Source organism: Chiloscyllium plagiosum, chromosome 7 (assembly GCF_004010195.1).
Source record: "Chiloscyllium plagiosum isolate BGI_BamShark_2017 chromosome 7, ASM401019v2, whole genome shotgun sequence".
Taxonomy (NCBI): Eukaryota; Metazoa; Chordata; class Chondrichthyes; order Orectolobiformes; family Hemiscylliidae; genus Chiloscyllium; species Chiloscyllium plagiosum.
This window is the reverse complement of record NC_057716.1, coordinates 20,773,962-20,799,005: the sequence shown is the minus strand read 5'-3', so window position 1 is coordinate 20,799,005 and position 25,044 is coordinate 20,773,962. Positions and strand designations below refer to the sequence as shown.

The 25,044-nt window shown below is 48.1% G+C and overlaps 1 protein-coding gene and 1 long non-coding RNA gene across 4 annotated transcripts in view; one reads left to right on the top strand and one right to left on the bottom strand.

The window, feature by feature from the left end:
• The first annotated feature begins 280 nt into the window (after positions 1-280).
• On the top strand, positions 281-7,866 carry LOC122551391. Its single transcript, XR_006312092.1, has 3 exons — positions 281-317; positions 1,907-2,036; positions 5,760-7,866. It is a non-coding gene; the product is annotated as an uncharacterized LOC122551391 (long non-coding RNA).
• Positions 7,867-7,956: 90 nt separating this feature from the next.
• The window catches only part of col18a1a (collagen type XVIII alpha 1 chain a), a 304,262-nt gene continuing 287,174 nt past the window's right edge, over positions 7,957-25,044 (bottom strand). For all 3 annotated transcript variants that reach the window (XM_043693212.1, XM_043693211.1, XM_043693210.1), the window contains 7 exons: positions 24,680-24,738; positions 23,816-23,944; positions 21,611-21,649; positions 20,517-20,858; positions 17,939-18,136; positions 13,400-13,515; positions 7,957-12,051 (listed from right to left, as the gene is read on the bottom strand). In XM_043693212.1, the coding sequence (XP_043549147.1) occupies positions 11,838-12,051; positions 13,400-13,515; positions 17,939-18,136; positions 20,517-20,858; positions 21,611-21,649; positions 23,816-23,944; positions 24,680-24,738 (1,097 nt within the window). In that variant the 3' untranslated portion in view covers positions 7,957-11,837. The remainder of the gene's footprint in view (positions 12,052-13,399; positions 13,516-17,938; positions 18,137-20,516; positions 20,859-21,610; positions 21,650-23,815; positions 23,945-24,679; positions 24,739-25,044) is intronic.

Here is a 25,044-nt window from a genome sequence, read left to right as displayed (position 1 = left end):
AGGGTAGGGATAGTGACAGTGGGGTCTGTGAGGGGCATGTCAGCAGAATGCAGGTGAGTGGCGCTGGTGGGGGCGGAAGTGGTGGTGACCACGGCAGTAGAGGGGATGGAAGTCACTGAGCATGTGGCATCAGCGATGATGTGAAGGGCGGAAGTGATGTCACGTGTGATGCATGAGGAATTGTGAGGGGTGGAAATGGTTGTGGGAGTGGCCATGATGGGGGCGGAAGTGGCATCAGCCGCATGGCTAATGGCGTCTGAGTAAATTCTGAGGCCAGGGGAATCTTCTGGAATGTTTGAGGAGCGCTGGTTATGGAGGTGGGCAGATAAACGTTTGTTGTACTTACAGTTTTTGATGTTTGAGATGGAGTTGAAATACTGTTTGATGAGAGTATGAATTCTCCTGAGGATGTAGTACAGAGTGGGTCCTTTGCAATACTGAGAGAGTGTGGCCCTCAACTGAGGCAGGGCTGACTGTAGAGAGGTTAGGTGCTGGCCCATTGCTGCAAGCATGGAGTGGAGGATCTTGAAGGAGAACTGTTGCTGGTGTTTTTGAATCTGTAATCTGTACTGTTTGTCCTGTTTGGGTCCGAACTCTTTTTGAATCTGTAGTTTGTACTGTTTGTCCTGTTCGGGTCCGAACTCTGCTGGTTTAAAGGTGGTTTCTACTGCAGTGTCTCACCAAGGTTCCTTAAACAACAGCTTCCCCTAACTCCCCAGAAGGATACGGGCAGCAGAAACATGGGAACACCATCACCTGCAAGTTCCCCTCCACACCACTTGTCATCCGAACTTGGGAAATACATTGTTGTTCCTTCACTGTCAATGGGTCAAAAATCCTGGAATTCTCCCCCAAGGGCATTGTGGGTCAACCTACAGCGCATGGGCTGCAGCGGGTTCAAGAAGGCAGCTCACCAATCATCTTCTCCTCAAGGGCAACTAGGGATGGGCAATGCAGCCCGAGCCAATGATGCTGACATCCATGTAAAATAAAACCGGCTGCCTCTCACATCTTGGAAACAAGAGTAGTGCAGTGTTGGAGCCCCGCCTTAATGAGATGTTAAGCCAAGCCCCTGCCCGTCCTTCTCTTTAAAGAAGAGCAGGAGGCTTTCCTTTATCTGGCTGGCTGACCTTTATCCAGCAATTGATACACCCGGGTCACTGAGGGCCTGGTCATCGTGCAGGAGATTTCAATTGAGTGAAGTGAAGGCTGGGTGAGCCACTATCCTGTTGGAAATTTGGTTCACTGTGGGAATTCAGTGCAAAGAAAGGGACAGTGGTGCGTTAACTAAGGTTTCACTACAAGGAGTGAAGAGGTAAGTGGGAGAGGATGAAGGTGTGGATTGAGAGGCCAATCTACAGTGAGACCACAACCAGAGAGACCTCACAATTCACAGCACAAGGCGAGAACAAGGGAAGAAGCTGATAGCTGAGTAGGATTGGTGAATGTTTCTAGTCTTTCAGGTACAGGTAAGGTCTTCAGTTTGTATTTAGGTGCCCAGTGGGTTTCTTTCTCACATCTCTCTTTCCTTATCATGGCTGCTTACGAATCAAATCGGTACTGGTGAGTTTTAGATTAGATTAGATTCCCTACAGTGCAGAAACAGGCCCTTTGGCCCAACAAGTCCACACCAGCCCTCCGAAGAGTAACCCACCCAGACCCATTTCCCTCTGACTAATGCACCTAATATTATGGGCACTTTAGCATGGCTGATCCACCTGACCCGCACACCTTTGGACTGTGGGAGGAAACCCATGCAGACACACGGAGAATGGGCAAACTCCACACAGTCACCTGAGGCTGGAATCAAACCTGGGACCCTGGTGCTGTGAGGCAGCAGTGCTAACCACTGAGCCACCGTTAAATCAGATACAATGGTGAAGGTAGGATGGGTGATGTATTGCAGCTACAGCAGGTGGACACTGCTGGACACCAATGTGAACACGTCTGTAGCAAGTGTTGCAAAATGAGGAACTTTCGATCTGAGGTGAGGAGGTGGAAGCTGAGCTGCAGACGTTGCGCCACATCAGGGAAAGGTAAGATTACCTTGACAGCTTTCTGATAAGGCTTTTGAAAGTGACTGCATGTGAGCCAGGTTTGAAGACCTGGAGTTTGCAGTTGAGGAGTTTTGATCTTTTCAATTGTCTGACAGTGACAACATCCTTGCAAGCTGTTCAGATGAGAGTGGAACTTCAGGGAGAAGCATCCTATCCATGTCACCTTGATACAGGGAGCAAATCAAGTGGGGGAAGGAAACAGGAATGTGGTTGTAATAGGACAGTGTAATTACTGGGACAGATACTTTCACCGCAACCATGAGCAGGAGTCCCGAAGCATGTGGAGCCTGTTTGGTACCAAGGGTAAGGACATCTTTTTGAGACTGAAGACAAACTTAGAGAGGGAGGGGAAGTTTCTAGCAGTTGTCCACATTAGTACCAACAGGAAAAGAAAGGAGGTTCTGCTGAAAGGTTTTAAAGAGTTTGGAGCTAAATGAGAAGGCAGAATCTCCAAGATGATGTTCTCTGGATTACTGCCTGAACCACAGGCAAACTGGGATTAGGGTAAATAAAGTCAAGGGGTTAAATGTCTGACGTAGAGATTGGTGTGTGTGTGTTATGGGTTTCAGTTCATGGGGCACTGGTAGAAGGAATGTGTATTGCTGGAATGGACTTCAACTGAACTGTCTTAGCAGTGTCCTGGTGAATCTAAGGCTGGAGAGAGGGCTTGAAATTAATTACTGGTAGGGGGTGGGGGAGGTTGGGAGAGAGCAAAAGCATTTGCAGCATTACAGGGCAGCTGTTTGGATAATGGCGCCCAGAGTAGAAAGAGAGGGGACAGAGGGAACAAGAAGTATAGAAAACCAGCAGTAAATAGGGCCAAATGTCAACATGCTCAGAGTATTTGGAACAGAAAATAAATGAATTTTGGTCACACATCCATGTTAATGGCAATTATCTTACTGTCATTTACCGAATCATTGTTACAAGGTGGTCAAAACTGAGAACTATCTTTTTATACTTTGAAAGGACACATAGGAAGTAAAGGGTGTAGCGTTGTCAGTACAGAATGGAATACGTATGATAGCAAGAAATGATCTTGCATCAGAAGACACACAGTCCATATGGGTGCAGGTAAGAACACAAAGGGGAAGAAGACACTGGTCAGATTAGTCTATAGGCCCCTGAACTGTAGCTGTACATCAGGAGATGGTGAGAGTGTGTAACAAAGGCAGTAGATTAATCATGGGTGACTTTAACCTTCATGTAAATTGGAATAGTCAGGCTGGCAGAGATAGCCATGAGAAGAATTCACGGTACAGTAAGGACAGTTTCTGAGAACAATGCTGTGGATCCATCCCAGCAGCAGGATAGTTTCTACCTGGTGAATGTGTAATGAGGCAGATTACAAAGAACAAAGAAAATTTACAGCCCAGGAACAGGCCCTTCGGCCCTCCAAGCCTGAGCCGATCCAAATCTACTGTCTAAACCTGTTGCCCAATTCCTAAGCATCTGTATCCCTCTGCTCCCCACCTACTCATGCATCTGTCCAGGCGCATCTTAAATGAATCTACTGTGCCTGCCTCTGCTGGCAACACGTTTGGGGCACCCACCACCCTCTGTGTAAAGTACTTGCTGCGTGTATCTCCCTTAAACCTTCCACCTCTCAGCTTGAAAGCATGACCTTTCTTTATTGAATCCTTCACCCTGGGGAAAAGCTTACCTCAATCTACCCTGTCTATACACTTCAATCAGGCCCCCCCTCAATCTCCTTTTTTCTAATGAAAATAAACCTAACCTACTCAACCTCTCTTCATAGCTAGCACCTTCCATACCAGGCAACATCCTGGTAAACCTTCTCTGCACCCTCACCAAAGCGTCCACATCCTTTTGGTAATGTGGCGACCAGAACTGTACACAGTATTCTAAATGTGGCCGAACCAACGTTGCGTACAATTTTAACATGACTTGCCAGCTCTTATACTCAATACCCCTTCTTGACCACTCTATCCACCTGTGCAGCAACCTTCAGGGTACAATGGACCTGCATTCCCAGATCTCTCTGTCCATCAACTTTTCCCAAGGCTCTTCCGTTCACTGTATAATAAATGATGTCAAAGATCCCCTCGGAAACAGTGATCATAACAATGTATTCAGTTTGAGAGAGAGGGATTTGGATTGGAAACAACTGTGCTTTAGTTTAATCGTGCAATGAAGGCAGAATTATAGCTGGAGTGGGCAGGGAAAGGGGTTGAACAACAAAGATGGTTCAGGAACAATGGCAGATACACAGCAAAGATACATCCCAGTGAGAAAGAAGGATTCTAGAAAGGGGACATGGCAATCACAATTAACTAGGGAAATTAAGGATCGCATAAAAAAGAACCTACAATGTGGCAAAGATTAGTAGTAAACCAGATGATTGGGAAAATTTTAAAAACCAACAAAAGACTACCAAACAATAAAGAGGGACAATAAAATCTGGGAAGTTGAGGATGACTGAGTCCGCAGAGGGATATAGGCAAGTCAAGGAAATGGGCGAAAATTTGGCACATGGAATATAATGTGGGAAAATGTGAGGTCCGTGCACTTTGGCAGGAAGAGAGGTGCAGATTATTGCTTAGATGGAGAAGGAATGCAGAAAGCTACAGAGCAGAGGGGTTTGGGAGTCAAAGGGTCGCACAGCATGGAAACAGACCCTTGCTGTCCACAGTCCTTGTGAATGAATCACAAAAAGCGAGCTTAGAAGCTCAGTCAGTAACAGGAAAGGCAAATGGAGTGGTTAGCCTTTACTTGAAAGAGAGTGAGTATAAAATAGGGGAATCTTGCTAAAACTACACTAGCTACAGGTCAGATCATAACTGGAATACAGTGAACAGTTTTGCTCCCATTATCTAAGCAAAGATACTATGACATTGGAGGCAGACCACAGGGCATAATTTCAGAATAAGGGGTTACACATTGAAGAAGAAAGGAGGAGGAATTTCTTCTCTCAGATGGTTGTACATCTGTGGATGCCTTTGCTGCAGAGAGCTGTATAATTCAATACTGAAGTAGATCGAGTTTTAATCAGTAAGGGGCATCAAGGGTTTTGGGGGAAAGACAGGAAAGTGGAGTTGAGGATGAACAGATCAGCCACAAACTCATTGAATGGTCTACCTCAGCTCCTATGTCTTATGGTCATTATCACGCTGTTGATTGTGGGTATCAAAACAGGCACAGCATCCTCATTCTGTGCCAGAACTTTTCAGCGAACTCCTATGGTGTGGAAGCAGGCCGTTCGGCCCATCAAGTCCACACTGACCCTCTGAAGAGTATCCCATCCAGACCCATCCCCCTACTTTATCTCTGTAACCCTGCATTTCCCATGACTAACCCACCCAGCCTGGACATTATGGGCAATTTAGCACGGCCAATCCATCCTGACCTGCACATCTTTGGACTGTGGGAGGAAACCAGAGCACCCGGAGGAAACCCACATAGACACGGAGAGAATGTGCAAACTCCACATTTGCCCGAGACTGGAATTGAACCCAGGTCCCTGACACTGTGAGGCAACAGTGCTAACCACTGAGCTACCATGCCACCTATTTTCTATGGTTGTATGGATTACTACATCACTGTAACTGGTCTTCCTTTTGTCTCTCTAACACACACATGATTATTGCATGAGGACAGCTTTGGAGGAAGACCTCTGAATCATTTGAATGCTGCACCTTAAACCCACCAGCTGAACCCCTTCCCTTTCCTGCTTGTTTTCAGATCTGCAGGAGCGCCCAGTGAAGCTACATCTTTGACCATACCTGATCAACTTGAGTTGTTCAAACTGGTCTCACCGAGTGGTACAAGAGGCTGCAGGGGCTGGATGACCTCTTCCTTTATTCCCCAAGGGCCTGGCAACTCTCTGGAGCCTTATGCTGCTGTTGTACCAGTCTAGCTTTTGGAATTTCACACAAACGGAATCTATGCTGCCTTCCAGCTAATAAACATGTTCAGTTAGCGCAGAGGAGGCTTCCCAACCCCTGTAGATCATTGCCATTCTGCTGCAATGTCGGCTTCTGATTGCTGTCAGCCTGCCTGAAGCACTCGGATGAAAGTGTGGAGTTCCTCCATTGTCCCGGCCCAATATTGCTCCCTCAACCAACAGCCCCAGAAAATACGGCCCAGCTATTGCTTCATACACATGCTGTGGGTGGGACCTTGCTGTGTGAAAGTTAGCATAGTTTGCCCGACGACGTCCGCATTTTCCAAATAACCTTTTACTGAGAGCTGGCGCAGCAGGGCAATGCTGTGGTAAACCCGATTTGGCTGCCTATAATGGTAGCTCTTGTCCCTGCCACACCTCTGCTGTGTCCAGTGACCAGCCTGCTGACCAGGGGCAAGGACTCATGCTGAACGGGTGAAGCTGGTGTAAATAAAAATGTGGTGGCAGGGGTGATTCAACACAGCCAATAGCTGGCTTGCCAACCATTGTGGGGGCCAGACGCTTTGAGCTGGATATCCTACTTGTGCAAAGGCAGCCATGGATCTCACTCTTCAAACTGCAACATTAAAGTGACTTTCGCTGCAAGACTGACAGTTCCCCTTTAGAGAGTAGAGTCTTCTCCATGGTGTTCTGGTCGGTATTTATCCCTCGGGCAATGTCACTCAAAACAGAAGCTCTGCTCTTTATCTCATTGTTGCTTCTGGGATGTTACTCTGTACAAACCGGCCACGTGGTCCCTCCTAATTTTAAAAAAAAACACATTGGAGAATCAATCGTTGCACAGAGGGAAGCCATTGGCTCCTTTGCACAGCGCTCCCCCACTCCCATACCCTACCTTTCATAGCTTTATGTCCCTCAAACACCCATTTCCATCTGAAAATATTGATCGTCTCCACATTCAGCTCTTATACAGCAAGCTCCAGGTTGCTGCAGACAAACACCTTTCTCACGTTTCCCCCACATGACCTGCACCTCTTATCCAAATCGGTGTCCGACAAGCTGTTCTTTATTTACTTTACATAATCTAGTCTCCAGAGTTTAGAAAACTGAGGGGTGATGTAATCGAGGTATATACGTTGCTGAAGAGGATCAATAAAGCAGATGCAGGGAGGATATTTCCTCATGGGGCAAGCCAGAATGAGCGGTCATAGCTTTAGGATGAGGGGTCACAGATAATAAACAGAGATGAGAAGGAATTAGCTTTCTAAGGAGCGTGAATCTGTGGAATTCACTACCCCAGAGTTCAGTGGATGCCGGGACATTGAGTAAGTTTGAGGAGGAGAAAGACCGAGTTTTAATTCGCATTAAGTTGAAGGGGAGGAAAGTGGAATTGACGCCGAGATGAGATCAGCCATGATTGTATAAAATGGCGGAGCAGGCTCAAGGGGCTGAAGTGCCTATTCCTGCTCCTAGCTCTTGGGTTCTAATAATCTCATTCACCTCCATCCCCTTTGCTCGAAGGAGAACAACTCCAGCTTCTCAAACCTAACCTTGTGTCTAAATCCCTTGTCCCTGGAACCACGTAGTCAATCTGCTCAAGGACCCTCCTCTCCTTTTCTAAAATGTTTTGGCCAGAACTGGACTGAAATTATGTAGTATATGATCGGTTTTGAAGATGTTGTTGGAGGAATAAATAATGGAGAACCATTCCTACTTTATATTTTCTTGCAACCCACGTGATAAGTAAAGCCTTCAGTTTTGTGTTTTATCTAAAATACAGCACCTCTGACCAGGCAGCACTCCTTCAGTCCTACACTGTGGTATCAATCAGCACGTTGCTAGAGATTGGGTTAATTGTCTTTTAGTATATGTAAGGAACGTGCACAATATTGTTACAAAAACAAATAAAGTTTGCCGATATAGATCTTGTGTTCTAAAGCAGCCACACGCATAACACAAAACAAGAATCAATCAGGGCCAAATAACAGATTGCTCCTAACAAACACTTCCACTCAAAACACAGCCAGCGAGAGATAAGAGGGCTTTATAATTTTTATTCGGTATTTTGTAAGAAGTGTTTACTGAACATCAAGGTTACAGAGAGCTACAGTATGTGCCCGCTCACGTTCACAGGTTTTAATTGTAGCACCTTTGCTGTTAGTACAGGATGCAGTGTGTACTCTTGAAAGATTAAATGTTGCATTCAGTGCAGGCACTCGCTTCGCTAGATCAGCTGGAATACAAACCATGTCCCCGTAATGACCCGAGCTAACTGGGTCCCACGTGGGATCAGTGCCAAGTGGTCTGAAGCAGGACACTGGGGGCAGTTTCCTTAAGTGACGGAAAAACAAAATTGCTTCGATTGCAAAGGGGAAAAGCTTCAGATTTCTTAATTTTCAGCTGGGATTTCTAAAGAAATTATGTTTTCATTTGCCGCGTGTGCCAATATGGAATTCATTCACCCAACACAAGATTCAAAGATTGAACTGTTCCTGCTTTGTACACGTTGGAACGGGAACATAACCAGACTCTGTCAAGGCTGCAGATGAGCAAATACACCCACCCAACCATCTCTTGAACAGGCTGGTTGGTGTGGAGTCTCTAGGGTTTGATGGCAAAATCTCCAGCACGTTACTGAGAGCAGTTCTGGAGAAAACATTGTCCTGTCTGAGAGAAAAATTCCTGGAGCGCTTTTGTTTCAGTGACCAGACATGGGGAAGCAAGAGCTGGCGACCGATTGTGAAGGATCAGGCGACTGGATGAGGAACATTCTTTTATTGGTCTTGGAAGTTCAGTGACCAGGGCACGGGTGGTCAGGGGCAAGAGTGTGGGAGTCTGTTGCTTGGATAGAATAGATCATGTGATTGGGATCAGAGTTTCAGAGCCAACCACTGGCCCAACTTAGGCATCGACTCATGGTCATTCATGGGCACAAGTGACCCAATATAGACCAAGGTATGGTCACCATTGTCCCAGAGGGCAATGGGGTTCATTAGAGGAGAGACAATGGATGGTGAGCTCAAGCTGAGGGGAAAGGGTGGGATCTACAATGGTAACCTCAGCCAGTGTGAGGAATTGGCATTATCTTGTATTGCAAACCCGCCCCCCCCTCTTCCCAACCATTGAAGTAATCAGACCAGGCCTAGGGGTGGGAGCTGGGGTGTCAGAGGTTCAAAAAAAAACTCACCTCCTTGTTTTCCCAACTGGTGTAAGCTTTCCTGGCTAAAATGTGCCCACTTAATGAAAAAAAAGAGCGACTGTTCGTCAGAAACTGCGCAAACGCAAACTTCATTTTCAACATCGACCACCATTTTATGCACAGCTACAGAGTTTAAGTTCAACAGGGGACGGTTAAGAAGCAACCTGTTCTGTCAAAACATTGAAATAAATGCAGAATCCTGCAGAGTCTGGGGAAATCTGAAGTAAAAAAAAAGAGACGGAGTGCTGGAATAACTCAGCAGATCTGGCAGTATCTGGGGAGAGAGAAACAAGAGTTACTTCCCGTAGAGGGATCATACTGGACTTAATTCTGTTTTTCTGACTCTGCGGAAATATTCAGCAGGTCTGGTAGCATCTGTTTTCCTTTTGCATTTCCAGCATCTGCAGTATTTTGCTTTGTTCGGCCTACCAGTTGCGGGATCAGGGCTGTATGTAGGCCAGACCCAGGGGAGAATGGTGGATTTCTTTCAATAAATGTTGTTGCTGAGACCAGCATTTTGACTTCGAGATTCCTAATTCTCCTTTTAAAACCGAGTTTCAATTTCTCAAAGCCTGGGATGTGAACTCCTTCTGATTACTAGAGCTGTAACAATATCTACACGACCGTAACATGACTGTCTCTTCACTGCACCCTGGCTTTCAGGAGGTGTAGCAAGTTTTCATGGAAGCTGACTACCTTGTGCACTGACCAGGAACCTCTTCCACACAGTTGAAGGCTACAAGCAGTGACAAACTTCTGGAACATTCCTCTGTTGTTGTGCAGTGCTGGCCAATTAGCACAGCAGATGTTCTTGTTTTAGCAAAACTTTACTGGCAAGTTATTTCTAACTTGGGTGACGCATTTTGAGTTTTCAAATATCAGCCGTCCAATATATTAGAAACACACGTGGGGGGGAAGAAAAACTGAAGGAAACTAGGCATTCACGAATGGAAACATCTTGGGTGCTGAGGAGGATTAAGAACATAATCAGGACCATTCTTCACAAATACTCCACCTTTACAAAATTTTCATCAATTCAAATGAATTGGGAGAACGGGGATACAGAGAAATGGTTTTACACAGAGGGGTGGTTCAGTAAAACAATCGGCCAAAAATAAGGAGAAATATTGGACGCAAGGCTTCTGTCAGTGTTCTAAGTTTCTAACAATTCATCACCTCTCAAGCCTCTCTGGAATTTGGCATTCTCTTGTGCCGACTGCATTAAACCACAAACCCATTGAATAGACGTGAAGCTCCAAGCGTCAATCTGGGTGGAGCTGTCATTGCCCGGTGTGAATTGTGACAGCCATCTGTTAAAATTCAGGAACCGAGTCCTATGGGGAACATCACTACATCTGCCACTGTGACCGACTGGCATTTTTGTGTGTCTGGAAGTTTCTCATAAAGAGCTCTATTATCTCCTTATAATGGGACGATCATAGTAGAAAGACCTCTCTGTCCTGGTGATTTCAAACATAAATCCATATTGCAGTCCATGGATGGAAGACTTTAGATGTTGCCTCCAAGGCCCTATTGTATGCCGCAAAGAATAAGGCTGGAATTTCCTCTGATGTTTTGATAGACAAACTCTGCTATAATGGCTGCATACGTTTTTGAATGGACGTCAGCTAGCCTTAAATAACTCCCACTTCTGTCCATTTGTGGTCATTGTTATCCTTTTTTTCTCTGGTTGTCTAACTCTCTCCTTGATTCCATCTCCCGCTCATCCAAGGGGTATCTAACTGTACCACCCCAATCTCTAACCACCATCACCATTCAGCGGTAGAGGTGCAAGTGGGCCGATTAAACGAGTCAAGTCCAGGACAAAGTCTCCAGCCTGTTCCCAGGGCTGTCTGATAACAGACAAAATGATGAGCTTTTCCAAACTCCGCCTCCCCCCTCCCACACACACACACACACAACTTGCTTTTCAAAATTGAGGGAGTGGGGATGGGAGAGGCCAAGCAATTCGTGGCCCAATTGCCAATGAAACGCCATCTTTAATGTCCCTTCGCCTCCCTCTGCCCTCAGCAAATCAAACTCCGGTGAAAGACTGCACAGTTGTGCGTGCCTTTTGATAACGGAGCAGCTTCAGGGTGAGTGGGAACCGACAACGCACAGCGAGGCCCAGTTGGGAAAATGAGGCTCGCTCTCACCTCTCGCGCCATCTTGTGTGCGTGGTTCAGAGGCAAAAGAAAAGAGGAACATGCTCATTTGTAATTGTGACTTTCAACCAATCTTTTTGTTTTAAACGAAAGAGTGCCGGTAGAAATATATAGTTGCAATTTTGGGAGGGACGAAAGAAAGAAAGAAAGAAAGAAAAAGCACGATTTGAATGATAATGATTGGGAAAAGAGCCAACTACAGAGGAATCCAAGGAAACAAGATTAACTTTCGGAAGTAAGTAAATAAAAAAACACTTGCACGCACAAACATTCCATAAACAAATATTAAACGTTACATGTACACAGTGGAGATCTGCATTAGGTGAGGTGCCTCCAGGTCCTTCCCAGTGCATGCTGGGTCATCATCGTGACGTTATCTCAATGATTAACTCAAAACCGATCTCTTTGGTCTTTTCTGCTCTTCTCTTCCATTTTACCCTGCTCAAATCGTTCCAAAAAGTTACATTGTTTTCAAAAAATAATGACCTCGGAGAGGGCGATCAGTGTTCTCTTACGGTGGGTGGGTGGGGGAGGCGGCGAGAGAGGCCTGCTTACTTTCGGGTGTGAGGCAGGTAGCTGTTCTCGATGCACAAGATAATGAAGGAATGGGAGCAGGGGCTAGGCCTCTGTTCGAGGAGTTGGCCGCTCAGCAGGGACGACGCCATTCCCACTTTGTTGTCCTGGGCTTCCCTCCAGGCTTCACAGTAACTCTGTGACAGGCGCCGGCCCCTGGAGTCTGATCCATGCCAGACGAACTTCTCAGGCCTTAGGCATTGGGGAAAGGGAGGACAGGAAAGACACAGATAGGAAAAAAAATCTGTCAATGAAACAGGACCCAAGGAAGTGAGAATCTGTCAGAGTTGTACAGCATGGAAACAGGCCCTTCGGTCCTGCCAGTCCATGCCTACTATTATCCCAAACTAAATTAGTCCCAACTGCCTGTACTTGGCTCATGTCCCTCCAAACCGTTCTTATTCATGAACTTATCCAAATGTTGTAACTGTACGTGCAAACACCACTTCCTCTGGAAGTTCATTCTGTGTAAAATAAATCTTTCGCTTCTCACCTTAAAAATATACCCCCTAGTCTTGAAACCCCCCCACCCTAGGGAAAAGATACCAGCCTTTCACCTTATGTTTACCCCTCATGATTTTATAAACCTCAATAAGGTCACCCCTTGACCTCCTATGCTCCAGTGAGAAAAAGAGTCTGGATTAGAGTGGTGCTGGAAAAGCACAGCAGGTCAGGCAGCATCTGAGGAGTAGGACAATCAACGTTTTGAGACGCAGATTTTCCTGCTTTTCGGATGCTGCCTGACCTGCTGTGCTTTTCCAGCACCACTCTAATCTAGACTCTGATCTCCAGCATCTGCAGTCCTCACTTTCGTCCAGTGAGAGAAGACCAAGCCTATCCATATAACTCAAACTCTCCATTCCCGGCGCCAGCCTGTCGCTGAGCTGGAGCCCAGTGTAAAGCAGCCTCACCCCTGTCAGAGGGATGTGGGTTCAAGCCCCACTCTGGGGATTGGAGTGGGAACTTTAAGCCGACAATGCCGGTATAGTACCGCGGGAGGGCTGCGGGATCAGATGTACCGTCTTTTGGAATGAGGCGCTAAACGAAGGACATGCCTTCCCTCTCAGGGGAATGAACGGAACTATTTGTCGAAAGGGTGGGATTTCCACCAATCGTTTCCTAGGTCTGTATTTACCCTTCACTCTGTGTTTAAGACGTGCTCAGTCTTTGCGTTCAACTCTGGAGAGGGAATTGAACCCAAAACCTCCGCCTCTGAGCTAAGAGTGACTACACTGCGTTTTTGGGGGGGGTCCCTGACTGCATGTAAAATGCTATTTCCACGCAAGCCATAACTACTGCCCTCTGACCTCATGCACAACATTGTACTCTCCCTCCCAGCCCATGGCCATGGTGGGGGGCTATTCTGGAATTTCCTCTCCTAAACCCTTTCTCCTTAAAGCCCAGGTTTCTGCTCTCTTCCTCCCAGCATTTACTCTTTTGATATAGTCTCCAGTACTTTTCCCTCCCACCACTCTGTAGAGCCGCGAGGTATTTTCCCACCTTAACAGTGATGCATGAACTAAAGGCAGCTTTCACGTACCAGGCATGGTCTTGAAGCACGTCTCTCCCGTCAAAGGAGTAGATGGGGGTGTTGGGTTTGATACGAGCCTGAGACCCAGAGAAGAGCGAGCTCCAACTATCAAACAGCACCTGCCCCTAAAGGACAAAGAGCGAGATTTCAACACACATTCGTTCCTGCCTCGTATCTCCTAACATTAACAGTGAGCGTGCCGGAGATGTTGAATTGCTCAGTGGGGCGGTGCTTTAAGTCACAACACACCCAACCCTGCCACTCCCTGAGAGTTCATGGGTTCCCAGCGATCAATGATCACTGCATTCATTCATATCAGCCATGAGCGAATGGCGGAGCAGACTGAATGGGCCAAATGGCCTAATTCTGGTCCTACATTGGCACGGTGGCTCAGTGGTTAGTACTGCTGCCTCACAGCGCTAGGGACCCGGGTTTGAATCCAGCCTCGGTGACTGTCTGTGTGGAGCTTGCACATTCTCCCCGTGTCTGCGTGGGTTTCCTCCAGGTGCTCTGGTTTCCTCTCACAATCTAAAGATGTGCAGGTCAGGGTGGATTGGCCACGCTAAATTGCACCTAGTGTCCAAGAATGTGCAGGGTCGATGGATTAGCCATGGGGAATGCATGGTTACAGTGATGGATCTGGGTGGGATGCTCTTTGGAAGGTCGTTGGGCTTAATCTCCTGCTTCCAAACTTCTATGTTACGGTCATCAAAGCCCTGGAGAAGTACCAGCAGTGAGCGGTAAACCCTCCATGTTGGGTGATGGACAGTGTTCTAACAACACCACTGTCTCCCAGGCTAACACATCTAGCTTCAAGATAGTAATCACCTAGACTCTCCGGAAATGGCAGAACTCAGCAGGAGCAGGACACTGCCGGGGTGACAGTGGGAAACACTTTCGGGACATGCTTAGAGTATTCCTGAAGAGCTCAATCATAGAACATAGAACATAGAAGAATACAGCGCAGTACAGGCCCTTGGGCCCTCGATGTTGCGCCGATCCAAGCCCACCTAAACTACACTAACCCACTATCCTCCATATACCTATCCAATGCCCTCTTAAATGCCCATAAAGAGGGAGAGTCCACCACTGTTACTGGCAGGGCATTCCATGAACTAACAACTCGCTGAGTGAAGAACCTACCCCTAACATCAGTCCTATATCTACCCCCCCTTAATTTAAAGCTATGCCCCCTTGTAATACCCGACTCAATACGCGGGAAAAGGTTCATACTGTCGACCCTATCTAACCCCCTAATCATCTTGTACACAAATCATCCCCAGCAACTCGTTAGAATCTCTCACCTGTAAGCGACTGGAAGTGGAGGAAGTTCATTCGGGGAGGCAATGTGAAGAAAATATTGAGAACTCAGGAATGGGAAGAGTTAGAATCGAGGCAGTGGATGGAGCACATCAGCCCTTCAAACACCTCAGTTACCCAACACCCCAAACACCTCGGTTACCCAACACCCCAAACACCTCGGTTACCCAACACCCCAAACACCTCAGTTACCCAACATCCCAAACACCTCAGTTACCCAACACCCCAAACACCTCAGTTACCCAACACCCTAAACACCTCAGTTACCCAACACCCCAAACACCTCAGTCAGCCAAACCTCCAACACCTGCGTGAGTCAAGCCTCCAAACTGCAGCTTGGATTCTGCAGGTGTAGGCCTCACATCAAACTTGTTCACTTTTTCAGAAGCCATCGAACAACGTGAGTGCACGTGAGGCATTCTCGATCCCCAGGGACAATACAACAAGATGGATTATCACTTCATCTCACTTGGGGATTGGCACACAGAGATTCCAAGTAATATGATTTTAAAATTCACATCCTCGCTTTCAAACCCCTCAACGGTCTTGACCCGCCATCTCTGCAATCTCCGCCAGCCCCAGACTTCTTCAAAACCCCTGTGTTTCTCCAATCTGGGCTGCTTACACACTGATGGATGTCATCATCCTGTCGCTGGCAGCCTTAGAGTCTACTACCCTCGGCCAAGCTCTACCATGACCTCCTCAGAGCTCCCGACCCATCATCTCTCCCTGAAGACCCAGCTCTTTGACCAGGCAGTAGGTCACCTCCCGCTCAGAACTCCTCATGGTGTTTGATGTCGACTTGGGTTGGACAATGTACTTGTGAGGGTAAGGTGTTACATTAAAAGGTGCTATACAAATGCTGTTGAAGGTTAATTTAGTTGGAGGTTCATTCAAAAGCACCAACCAGCGCAGGTATGTCCAGGGAGCAGTATTATGGCACTGTAGAGGACCATTCCACCCATCGTTCCTCCAACAGCTCTTCAAACAAGCATCACTACCTTGTGCCAATCTCCTGCTTTCTCATCCATACCCTTGCACATTATACTCATCCAACGCTCTTGTGACTTTGCCAATTCAACCTGCCTCTGACACATTTCCAGGCAGTACTTTCCAGACCCTAAACTACCCACCGTGTGAAAATGGTTTCTTTTAACTCATTTACAAATCACACTCAAAACCCCCCCCTCTTGCTCTTCTTACGAGCAGAAACAGTTTCTCCTTATCGACTCTACCCAGCAACACTCCCTCATTATTTTGAAAACCTGTCAGAGCTCCTCTCAGCCCTTTCCCCTTCGTGGAGAACAGTCCCAGTTTCTTCAATCTATCCTTGATAAACGAAAGTTGCTCATTCCTGGAACCATGCTCGGAAATCACTTCTGCACTCTGTCTGATACGTTCACATCCTTTCCTCTGACGTGGTGCCTGCGACTGTACTCAAGGTGGAACAAAAATAATTCTATGTTGTAGTGCAGCAGCTTTGGAAACGTTCGAGCTGTGCTCTAGACTTTAAGCACATCCTGCACCTTCTTTCTTTTCAAATCAGACTCCCTTTTGAATGGTTCAGTTGAAGCTGCCCTCACCACAGTTTAAAGGCAGGGCACTCTGGACTGTCAACACTCACTGACAATAGACACAGAAGAAGCCACTAGTACCAGAAGGTTAGCTCCTGACTGGCTGCTCCTTGGTAACACCATCACCCTCACCTTAGCTCATCTGCTGAGCAAACTCTCATCTCTTTTTTTTTGTCACTTCTTGTCTGGACTTTTCCAACTCAGCTCTTGGCTGCTGTCCTGCCCTTTTGTCAACTCGAGCTCATCCAAAAACCTGTGACCTGGGTCTTCACTTGCAGCAGATCCCACTCCCTGAATCCCCAGTGCCTGCTGATCCACGTTGGCTCCTGGTTAAGCACCCGCTTGACCTTTTTTTTTTAAAACTCTCATCCGCATTTTCACATTCCTCCTTGGCCCTCTCGCCCCGTCCCTATCTGTGTCAGCTCCTCCAACCCCAGCTTCTCCCCGGAGTATCCGTGTTCCTCTCACTCAGACAACTCGGATATTCCTGCCCACTTCGCCATTCACGAAAGGATCTTGAGGCGAGGGGCTGACAGGTTTTAAAGTAACTGGCAAAAGAAGGAAAGGTGATCTGAGAGGAAGCTCTCCAAACCGGTGAGTGCTGACAGTATGGAGTGCCCTGCCTTTAGAATGTGGGGAGGGTAGGCTCAGTTAGACCATAAGATCATCAGAAATAGAAGTGGAAGGAAGGCCATTCGGCCCATCGACTCCACTCTGCCATTTAATCATGGCTAATGGGCATTTCAATGCCACTTACCCGCACTCTCCCTGTGGCCCTTAATTCCTTGCGAGATTAAGAATTTATCTGCCTTGAAGATATTTAACGTCCTGGCCTCCACTGCACTCCGTGGCAATGAATTCCACAGGCCCACCACTGATTGGTTGAAGAAATGTCTCCGCATTTCAGTTCTAAATTGACCCTGTCTAATACTAAGGCTGTGCGTATGAGTCCTAGCATCCCCGCCTAACGGATACAATTTCCCAGTGTCCACCCTTTCCAATCCATGCATTACGTTGGAAGTAAGTTGAACCATTCGAAAGGGAGTCAGAGAGAGACAGAGAAAGAGAGAGAGGCGGAGAGACAGAGAGAGAGACAGAGACAGAGAGAGAGAGACAGAGAGAGAGACAGAGACAGAGAGAGAGAAAAAGAGAGAGGCAGAGAGAGACAGAGAGAGAGAGACAGCGAGAGCGAGACAGAGAGAGCGAGAGGGAGAGAGAGGGGGAGAGAGACAGAGAGAGAGAGAGACAGAGAGAGGGAGAAAAGAATGGAGCTGTAAAATGCTCATATGCCGAACTGGTGCAGACAGAATGGAAAGAATGGCCTCTTTCCATCCTGTGACATCTGTGTGATTCTGAGACCATTGATGGGTGTCTTCAGCTCCCCCTAGCCAATCTCTAGAGTTCACTCCCTACACCTCTCTCTGTGTCTCTGCTTCACCACGCTCCTTCAGGATGCCTTCAAACCCACCTCTTCGGCCAAGCCAATGGCCACCTGAGTTAGTCTGCCCTTACGTGACTCTGTGTCAGACACTGCGCTTTGGTATATAATGCTCCAGTGCCTGCTGACCTTCCCTCTCTAGTGCCCAGTGCTGCACTGCCTGGAGGGTCCCTCTGGCCCCAGTGTATGGGTGAACCATCCGTAGGAAGGCCTTACCTTACTGTTTACGATGGGCACCGAGTGTCTGTCAGCCCGCCGCACCACGCTGTACAGGTCCTGGAGCTTAGATGAGAGGAAGCCTCTGAACGTCCCCATCAGCCCCACCCCCCGGGCCTGCTGGAAACATTGGAAGTCGACCCCCCGGATCCCCTGCATGTTGCCAGTGAGAGGGGTGTTGAGAGCCATGAGGTGAAGCTGTAGGGAGAAGCACAGTGTGTCAGTGTGAGAGCCAATCCTCCCAGCATTTCCGTTCACTATACCTTAGTGGGCTGTCAGTGAGGCCCACACTGACCTCCCATTCCGAGCTGCCTGGGAAGAGCCAGCTGTGGGCCCCCTGCTTTAACTGAGTGACCCCCCACCCCCACTCCAAGGTGACTTCCCAATGCATTTAAGAGTCAATTGCACTGTTACTGGATTGGAGCTGCCCTAACTATCGCGGCTGCAGTGAGTGAGTAACTCACCTCCTGACTCCCCAAAGCCTGGGGCCCATTGACAAAGCACAAGTCAACATGGTGTCTGGAATACTCTCCGTTCGCCTGGGCCAGGGCAGCTCCGACATACAAATACACAACCCGGGGACAGGAGCAGACCATTTAGCCTCCTCGAACCTGCTCTGTCATCCAATCAGCTCACAGGCCGATCTCCTTCAACATCCACTCCCTTTACCACCGACACTCAGGGGTGGTGGCATGCAGCATCCGCAAGATGCACAGCAGAAATTCACCAAGGTCTCTTAGACAGCTTCCGTCTGGAAGAATAGGGCAGCAGATACCAACACAGAAAAGGTCCCCTCGCCACAACAAATGCTGGAGATCACAGCGGGTCAGGCAGCATCCGTGGAGAGAGAGTAAGCTAACGGTTCGAGTCTGGATGACTCTCCATCTGAGCTGAAGTGAAGTGCGGAGGGGACAGCATTGATGCGATAGTTAGGGGCAGGGGTTGGTAGTGGCTGGAGGGTGCTGATGGAGATACAATTTTGATAGTTCAGATTAAGTGACTGGAATGTGAGAACGGCAGAGCAATGGTGGGTCTCCAGCCACACTGGAAAGGACAAGCAGGAGGCTGGAAGAACACTGCATGTCAGGCAGCATCAGGAGGTGGAGAAGTCAGCTTTCTGGGTACAACCCTTCGTTGAGTCCTGAAGAGGGGTCACACCCGAAGCGTCGACATCTCCACCTCCTGATGCTGCTTGGCTTGCTGTGTTCTTCCAGCCTCCTGCCTGTCTACTTTGGATTCCAGCATCTGCAGTTCTTTGGTCTCTAACCTGAAAGGACAGACCTTCTCGCTGGAATAGGGGGAGGGAAGAGAGGACATGATGACAGGCTAAAGCAGAGGGAAGAAATGTTCACAACCTGAAGGTGTTGAACTCAATATTGAGCCCAGCAGACTGTAAAGTGCCCAGCCTGAGGATGAGATGTTGTTCCTCCAGTTTGTACTGGGATTCACTGGAACATTGCAGCATGCCAAAGACAGACGTGTGGGCATGGGAGCAGGATGCCGTGTTAAAATGACCGGCTGCGGGAAGGTTGGGCTCAATGCTTGGAAATGTATCACCTTTCCTTCAATGTCACTGGGTCAAAATCCTGGCATTCCCTTCTTAACAGCATTTATCTGCAGCAGTTTGAAGACAGCAGCTCACCATTACCTTCTCAAGGGCAACTAGGGACGGGCAACAAAATGGTGGCCCAGCCAGTGACACCCACCTCCCGGGAAGGAGTTAAGATCACTCCATCCCCATCTCCCCTCCTTCTTCATTTCACCCCTAGCCGGCGACACCCATATCCCATGAATGAACAATAATGAAATTCCCCCCAACATCACCGAATGACAGATTATTCAGTCAGGATTAGAGTGGTGCTGGAAAAGCACAGCAAGTCAGGCAGCATACGAGGAGATTTTCCTGCTCCTCAGATCCTACCTGATCTGCTGTGCTTTTCCAGCACCACTCTAAGCTAGACTCTGGTTTCCAGCATCTGCAGTCCTTGTTTTTACTAAGATTATTCAGTCATCATCGCTAATGCATGGTTGCTGTGCTGCACCTCTCCTTCATAAATGGTGACACCACCTCACTGACTGGGAAGCTGTTTTGGGCATTGTTCTGAGATGGTATAGGCACTATACAAATGAAAGCTCTTTCCTTACCAACTTGGACATTTCAGCTGCATTACAGCTTTGTCCCTCAATGCTATTGGAAGGATGTTATTAAACCAGATTTACAAGGACATTACAGAGACAGGAGGGTTTGAACTTTAAGGAGAGACTGGACAGGCTGGGACTTCTCTCCCGGGAACGTTGGAGGCTGAGGGGTGACCTTATAGAGGTTTATAAAATCATGAGGGGCATGGATAGGGTGAATAGCCAAAGTCTTTTCCCTAGGGTGGGAGTGTCTGGAGCTAGGGACCATAGGTTTAGGCTGAGAGGGGCAAGATTTAAAAGGGACCTGAGGAGCAATCTTTCCATATGAGAAAAAACATTGGCACTGGCCAGCTTTACACTGGCAGGGTCTTTAATGGCATCCAGTGCCAATACGGGTCATTCCTGCTCGCCAGGGGAACTGCTGAAGGGACCCAGTTACCATTGGTACTCCGTGGAGGCTCTCAGCGTGGCCAGAGGGGGGCACATGGGGTCGATGGGAGAGTCCGTGGTGGCTGTGCCTTGGAGGAGCTGCCGAGCGGGGTGGAGCAGAGGTGGTCAGCCATCTTGGGACCGACTGGGGTTGTTGGTGGCGCGGGTGGTTGAGTTGCGGCGTCTCCGGACGATGGTGCACGGGCCAACGGTGCTCGGGGCCCCACGGACTCTCCGTGCGAGGCTCAGGAGCCCCGCTGTCTGGAGCTGCCCCCTCCACGGTCTGCGCGGATTCGCTGTCTGTCGAGTACTGCACCACGGGCGGAGATCCCACCGCTTCCACGTTGTTTCCCTGGCAACAGAGCAACACATTAGGGGAAGATAAAGAAATAAATCGGGACACGGCTCTTGGTGCTACCTGGCTTTGACCCTGCAAGCCCTGGGAAATACTTCCAGGCGTAGCACAGGTGGATAGCAATCCTCCCTTTCCCTCAGGAGGATAAAGGTTTCAAATCCCTCGCCACCATCAGTTGGACCGCAGCACAGGCCTTTCGGCCCTCAACGTTGTGCCGACCTGTAAAACCAATCTGAAGGCCATCTAACCTACACTGATCCATTATCATCCATCTGTTTATACCCGAGCACGAACATCCTGGCCAACACTGCAGGACAGTACTGCAGGAGGGCTGCACTGTCAGAGATGCCACCTCTCAGGCGAAACATCAGACTACAGATGGAAACTTATTATTACTTGTATTTGTGAAAATACGGTAAAACATGTACAAGTTGCCACGAAAACAGGGCCATTTAATTACACAAATTATATATTAACAAAAAGAGACCAAGTTAAGACAAATGAAGGACTAGGCCCTGTGTCAAAAACAAAGATCCCATTCCAGCTAGATAGAACAGATCCCGCACCCCAGTATTTTGAAGGGCCCTGACTGATATTTATCCCTCAACTAAAGGCAATATTTTCTTTTACCTCTGAGAATGAATAATGTATGGAAAACCACAAATCATGGCTTCTATTAATAGAAGTTACTTCTGGAAATAGTACAGTGACAAATACACAGAGAAATCCAGGAGATAAGCTGTACTCACATTTATTCCAGTACCATGGTATGGAATGTATTCCCCAAGCTGTAATTACAAACAAAGCACATCACAATGTACCATGAACAGAGAACAGGAATGAAAGCAATACTGACTCATGTCACATCACCATCGGACAATCTGAAGCCAAAAGACAGTGAAAATGTTATAAAGAAACCACCCCTCCCCCCTCCCGACCAGACTCTCGAGAAAACTATTTCGTGGACAGAGGGAGATTTATTGCCTGTGCTCAACTGATGCTGAGCTGCACCAGTCCACAATGCCGTTAGGAAGGGAATTCCAGGATTTTGACCCCGCAACGATGAAGCGACAGCCATATATTTCCAAGTCAGGATGGTGACGAGCTTAGAGTCATAGAGATGCACAGCACGGAAACAGACCCTTCGGTCCAACCTGTCCATGCCGACCAGATATCCCAACCCAATCTATCCCACCTGCCAGCACCTGGCCCATATCCCTCCAAACCCTTCCTATTCATATACCCATCCAAATGCCTCTTAAATGTTGCAAATGTACCAGCCTCCACCACATCCTCTGGCAGCTCATTCTATACACGTACCATCCTCTGTGTGAAAAGTTGCCCCTTAGGTCTCTTTTATATCTTTCCCCTCTCACCCTAAACCTATGCCCTCTAGTTCTAGACTCCCCCACCCCAGGGAAAAGACTTTGTCTATTTATCCTATCCATGCCCCTCATGATTTTATAAACTTGTATAAGATCAACCCTCAGCTTCCGACGCTCCAGGGAAAACAGCCCCAGCCTGTTCAGCCTCTCCCTGGTCTCTTTGTTTAGCAACACTCCCCAGGACCTTACCAATAAGTGTATAAGTCCTGCTAAGATTTGGTTTCCCAAAATGCAGCACCTCGCATTTATATGAATTAAACTTCATCTGCCATTTCTCAGCCCATCGGCCTATCTGATGAAGATCTCGTTGTTATCTGAGGTAACCCTCTTCGCTGTCCACTACACCTTCAATTTTGGTGTCATCTGCAAACTTACTAACTGTACCTCTTATACTCACATCTAAATCATTTATGTAAATGACAAAAAGTAGAGCACCGATCCTTGTGGCACTCCACTGGTCACAGACCTCCAGTCTGAAAAACAACCCTCCACCACCCTCTGTCTTCTACCTTTGAGCCAGTTCTGTATCCAAGTGGCTAGTTCTCCCTGTATTCCGTGAGATCTAACCTTGCCAATCAGTCTCCCGTGGGGAACCTTGTCGAACGCCTTACTGAAGTCCATATAGATCACATGTACTGCTCTGACCTCATCAGTCTTCTTTGTTACTTCTTCAAAAAACTCAATCAAGTTTGTGAGACATGGTTTCCCATGCACAAAGCCATGTTGACTATCCTGAATCAGTCCTTGCCTTTCCAAATACATGTACATCCTGTCCCTCAGGATTCCCTCCAACAACTTGCCCACCACCGATGTCAGGCTCACTGTCTATAGTTCCCTGGCTTGTCCTTACCATCTTTCTTAAATAATGGCACCAGGTTGGCCAATCTCCAGTCTTCTGGCACCTCACCTGTGACTACCGATGATACAAATATCTCAGCAAGAGGCCCAGCAATCACTTTCCTAGCTTCCCACAGAGCTCTGGGTACACCTGATCAGGTCCTGGGGAACTTGGAGGGGAGCTTGCAAGTGGTGGTCTTCCCATGTATCTGTTGCCCTTTCCTTCTCGTTGAGTGTGGTGGGTTTGGAAGATGCCTTGGTGAGTTGCTGCAGTATATCATGTAGATAGTACACATTGCTGCCACTCTGAATCAACAGTGCTAGGAGTGAATGTTTAAATGAATGCTAATGTAGTGCCAGTCAAGCGGGCTGCTTTGTCCTGGATGGTGTCAAGCTTCCTGAGTGTGTTGGGGATGCACCCATCCAGGCAAGTGGGGAGTATTCCATCACACTCCTGACTTGTGCCTTGTAGGTGATGGAGAGGCTTTGGGGAGTCAGGAGGTGAGTTTCCCATCATAGTGTTCCTAGTCTCTGAACTGCTCTTGTAGCCACTGTGTTTATGTGATGAGTCCAGTTGAGTTTCTAGTGAATGGTAGCCCCCCGCCCCAGGATGATAGCAGCGGGAGATTCAGTGATGACAATAATCTCCTGTTGGGGATGGTCACTGCCTGACTCTTGTGCAGTGCTAACATGGGAAGAGAGAAAGTCAGAGAATGCTAAAGGCACACTTACATAAACCTGACGCCAGCCATCGCGGACTCGGATATACAAGTCTCCACGCTCCATGACATAAGCCAATGTTCCCTCATGCAAGCTGCGAGAGATACTCAGCATTGTCTGATAGGTCTGCAGCACTGTAACCTGAGGGACATAGAAAGGCCTTTCTATTGAATGCCACAGACACCATGACATAAATCAAAGATTGCAGCTTGACGTTTCGATGGCGATAAAGTACACGGTGACTCCAAGGGTTATTACACTTGGGATGAATGCCAGGTCGCCAGGGCTCAGTGTCTTCAGCCAGATGTACAAAGCAATCTGACCCACTGACCTCTCCACGGTACCTGTCAGCCAATGGGTGTAACACTCCTTCCATGGTGAGCTTTACCTGTGTTTCCAACCCTGTCCCACTCAGCAGCTGCCCCCCCCCTCCCACCTCCCCTGCCACCCCCGCCATCATCAGCCTTCCCCCCACCACTGCCCCCCCTCCATCACCCAAGCCTATAGTGATTAGAGCATATCAACTCAGTTCAACCTCATAGACTGAGTGGGGCTGCTAATCTGGTCCAATCGGGGAGCCCTGACTGACAGATATGACCAGGGTGTCACAGGGTCTGTTCACTCTGAGAACTGGCTCTGAGGGAACTGGGTCAGTCTCAAAGACTCTCCGTATGTAAATGAAGGGTGACTTGGTGACGGGAGACCGGCCTCTGTGGAGTTATTTCACAGCCTGCCCATTCCCAGGCCCACCTTCTGGCCCCCATTTCTGGTTCTGAACCAACTGAACACATGTGACCATGCTCTGGGAGTGAATAGATTGACTCTAGTCCCTATTCCCTCCTCAGCACTGTGACTGATTGAAGATCCCACACTTACCCCTGAAGCTGAGGCTGCAGAGCCAGGGGGACCAGGGGGACCTGGTGGTCCGACGATGCCTATGAGAGAGTGTTACAGAGAGAGAGCGAGAGAGAGCATGACAGATAGGGAGAGTGAGACAGTGAGAGACAGAGAGACAATGAAACAGAGACAGTGAGAGATGGAGACACAGTGAGAGAGAGAGACAGAGACAATGAAACAGAGACAGACAGTGAGAGACAGAGGCAGTCAGAGACAGAAAGACAGTGAGAGGCAGAATGACAGTGAGAGACAGCGAGAGTGAGAAACAGAGACAGTGAGAGACAGAGGCAGTGAGAGAGATAGAGCGAGGTAGGGACAGAGAGATTGAGAGGGAGTGAGTGAGA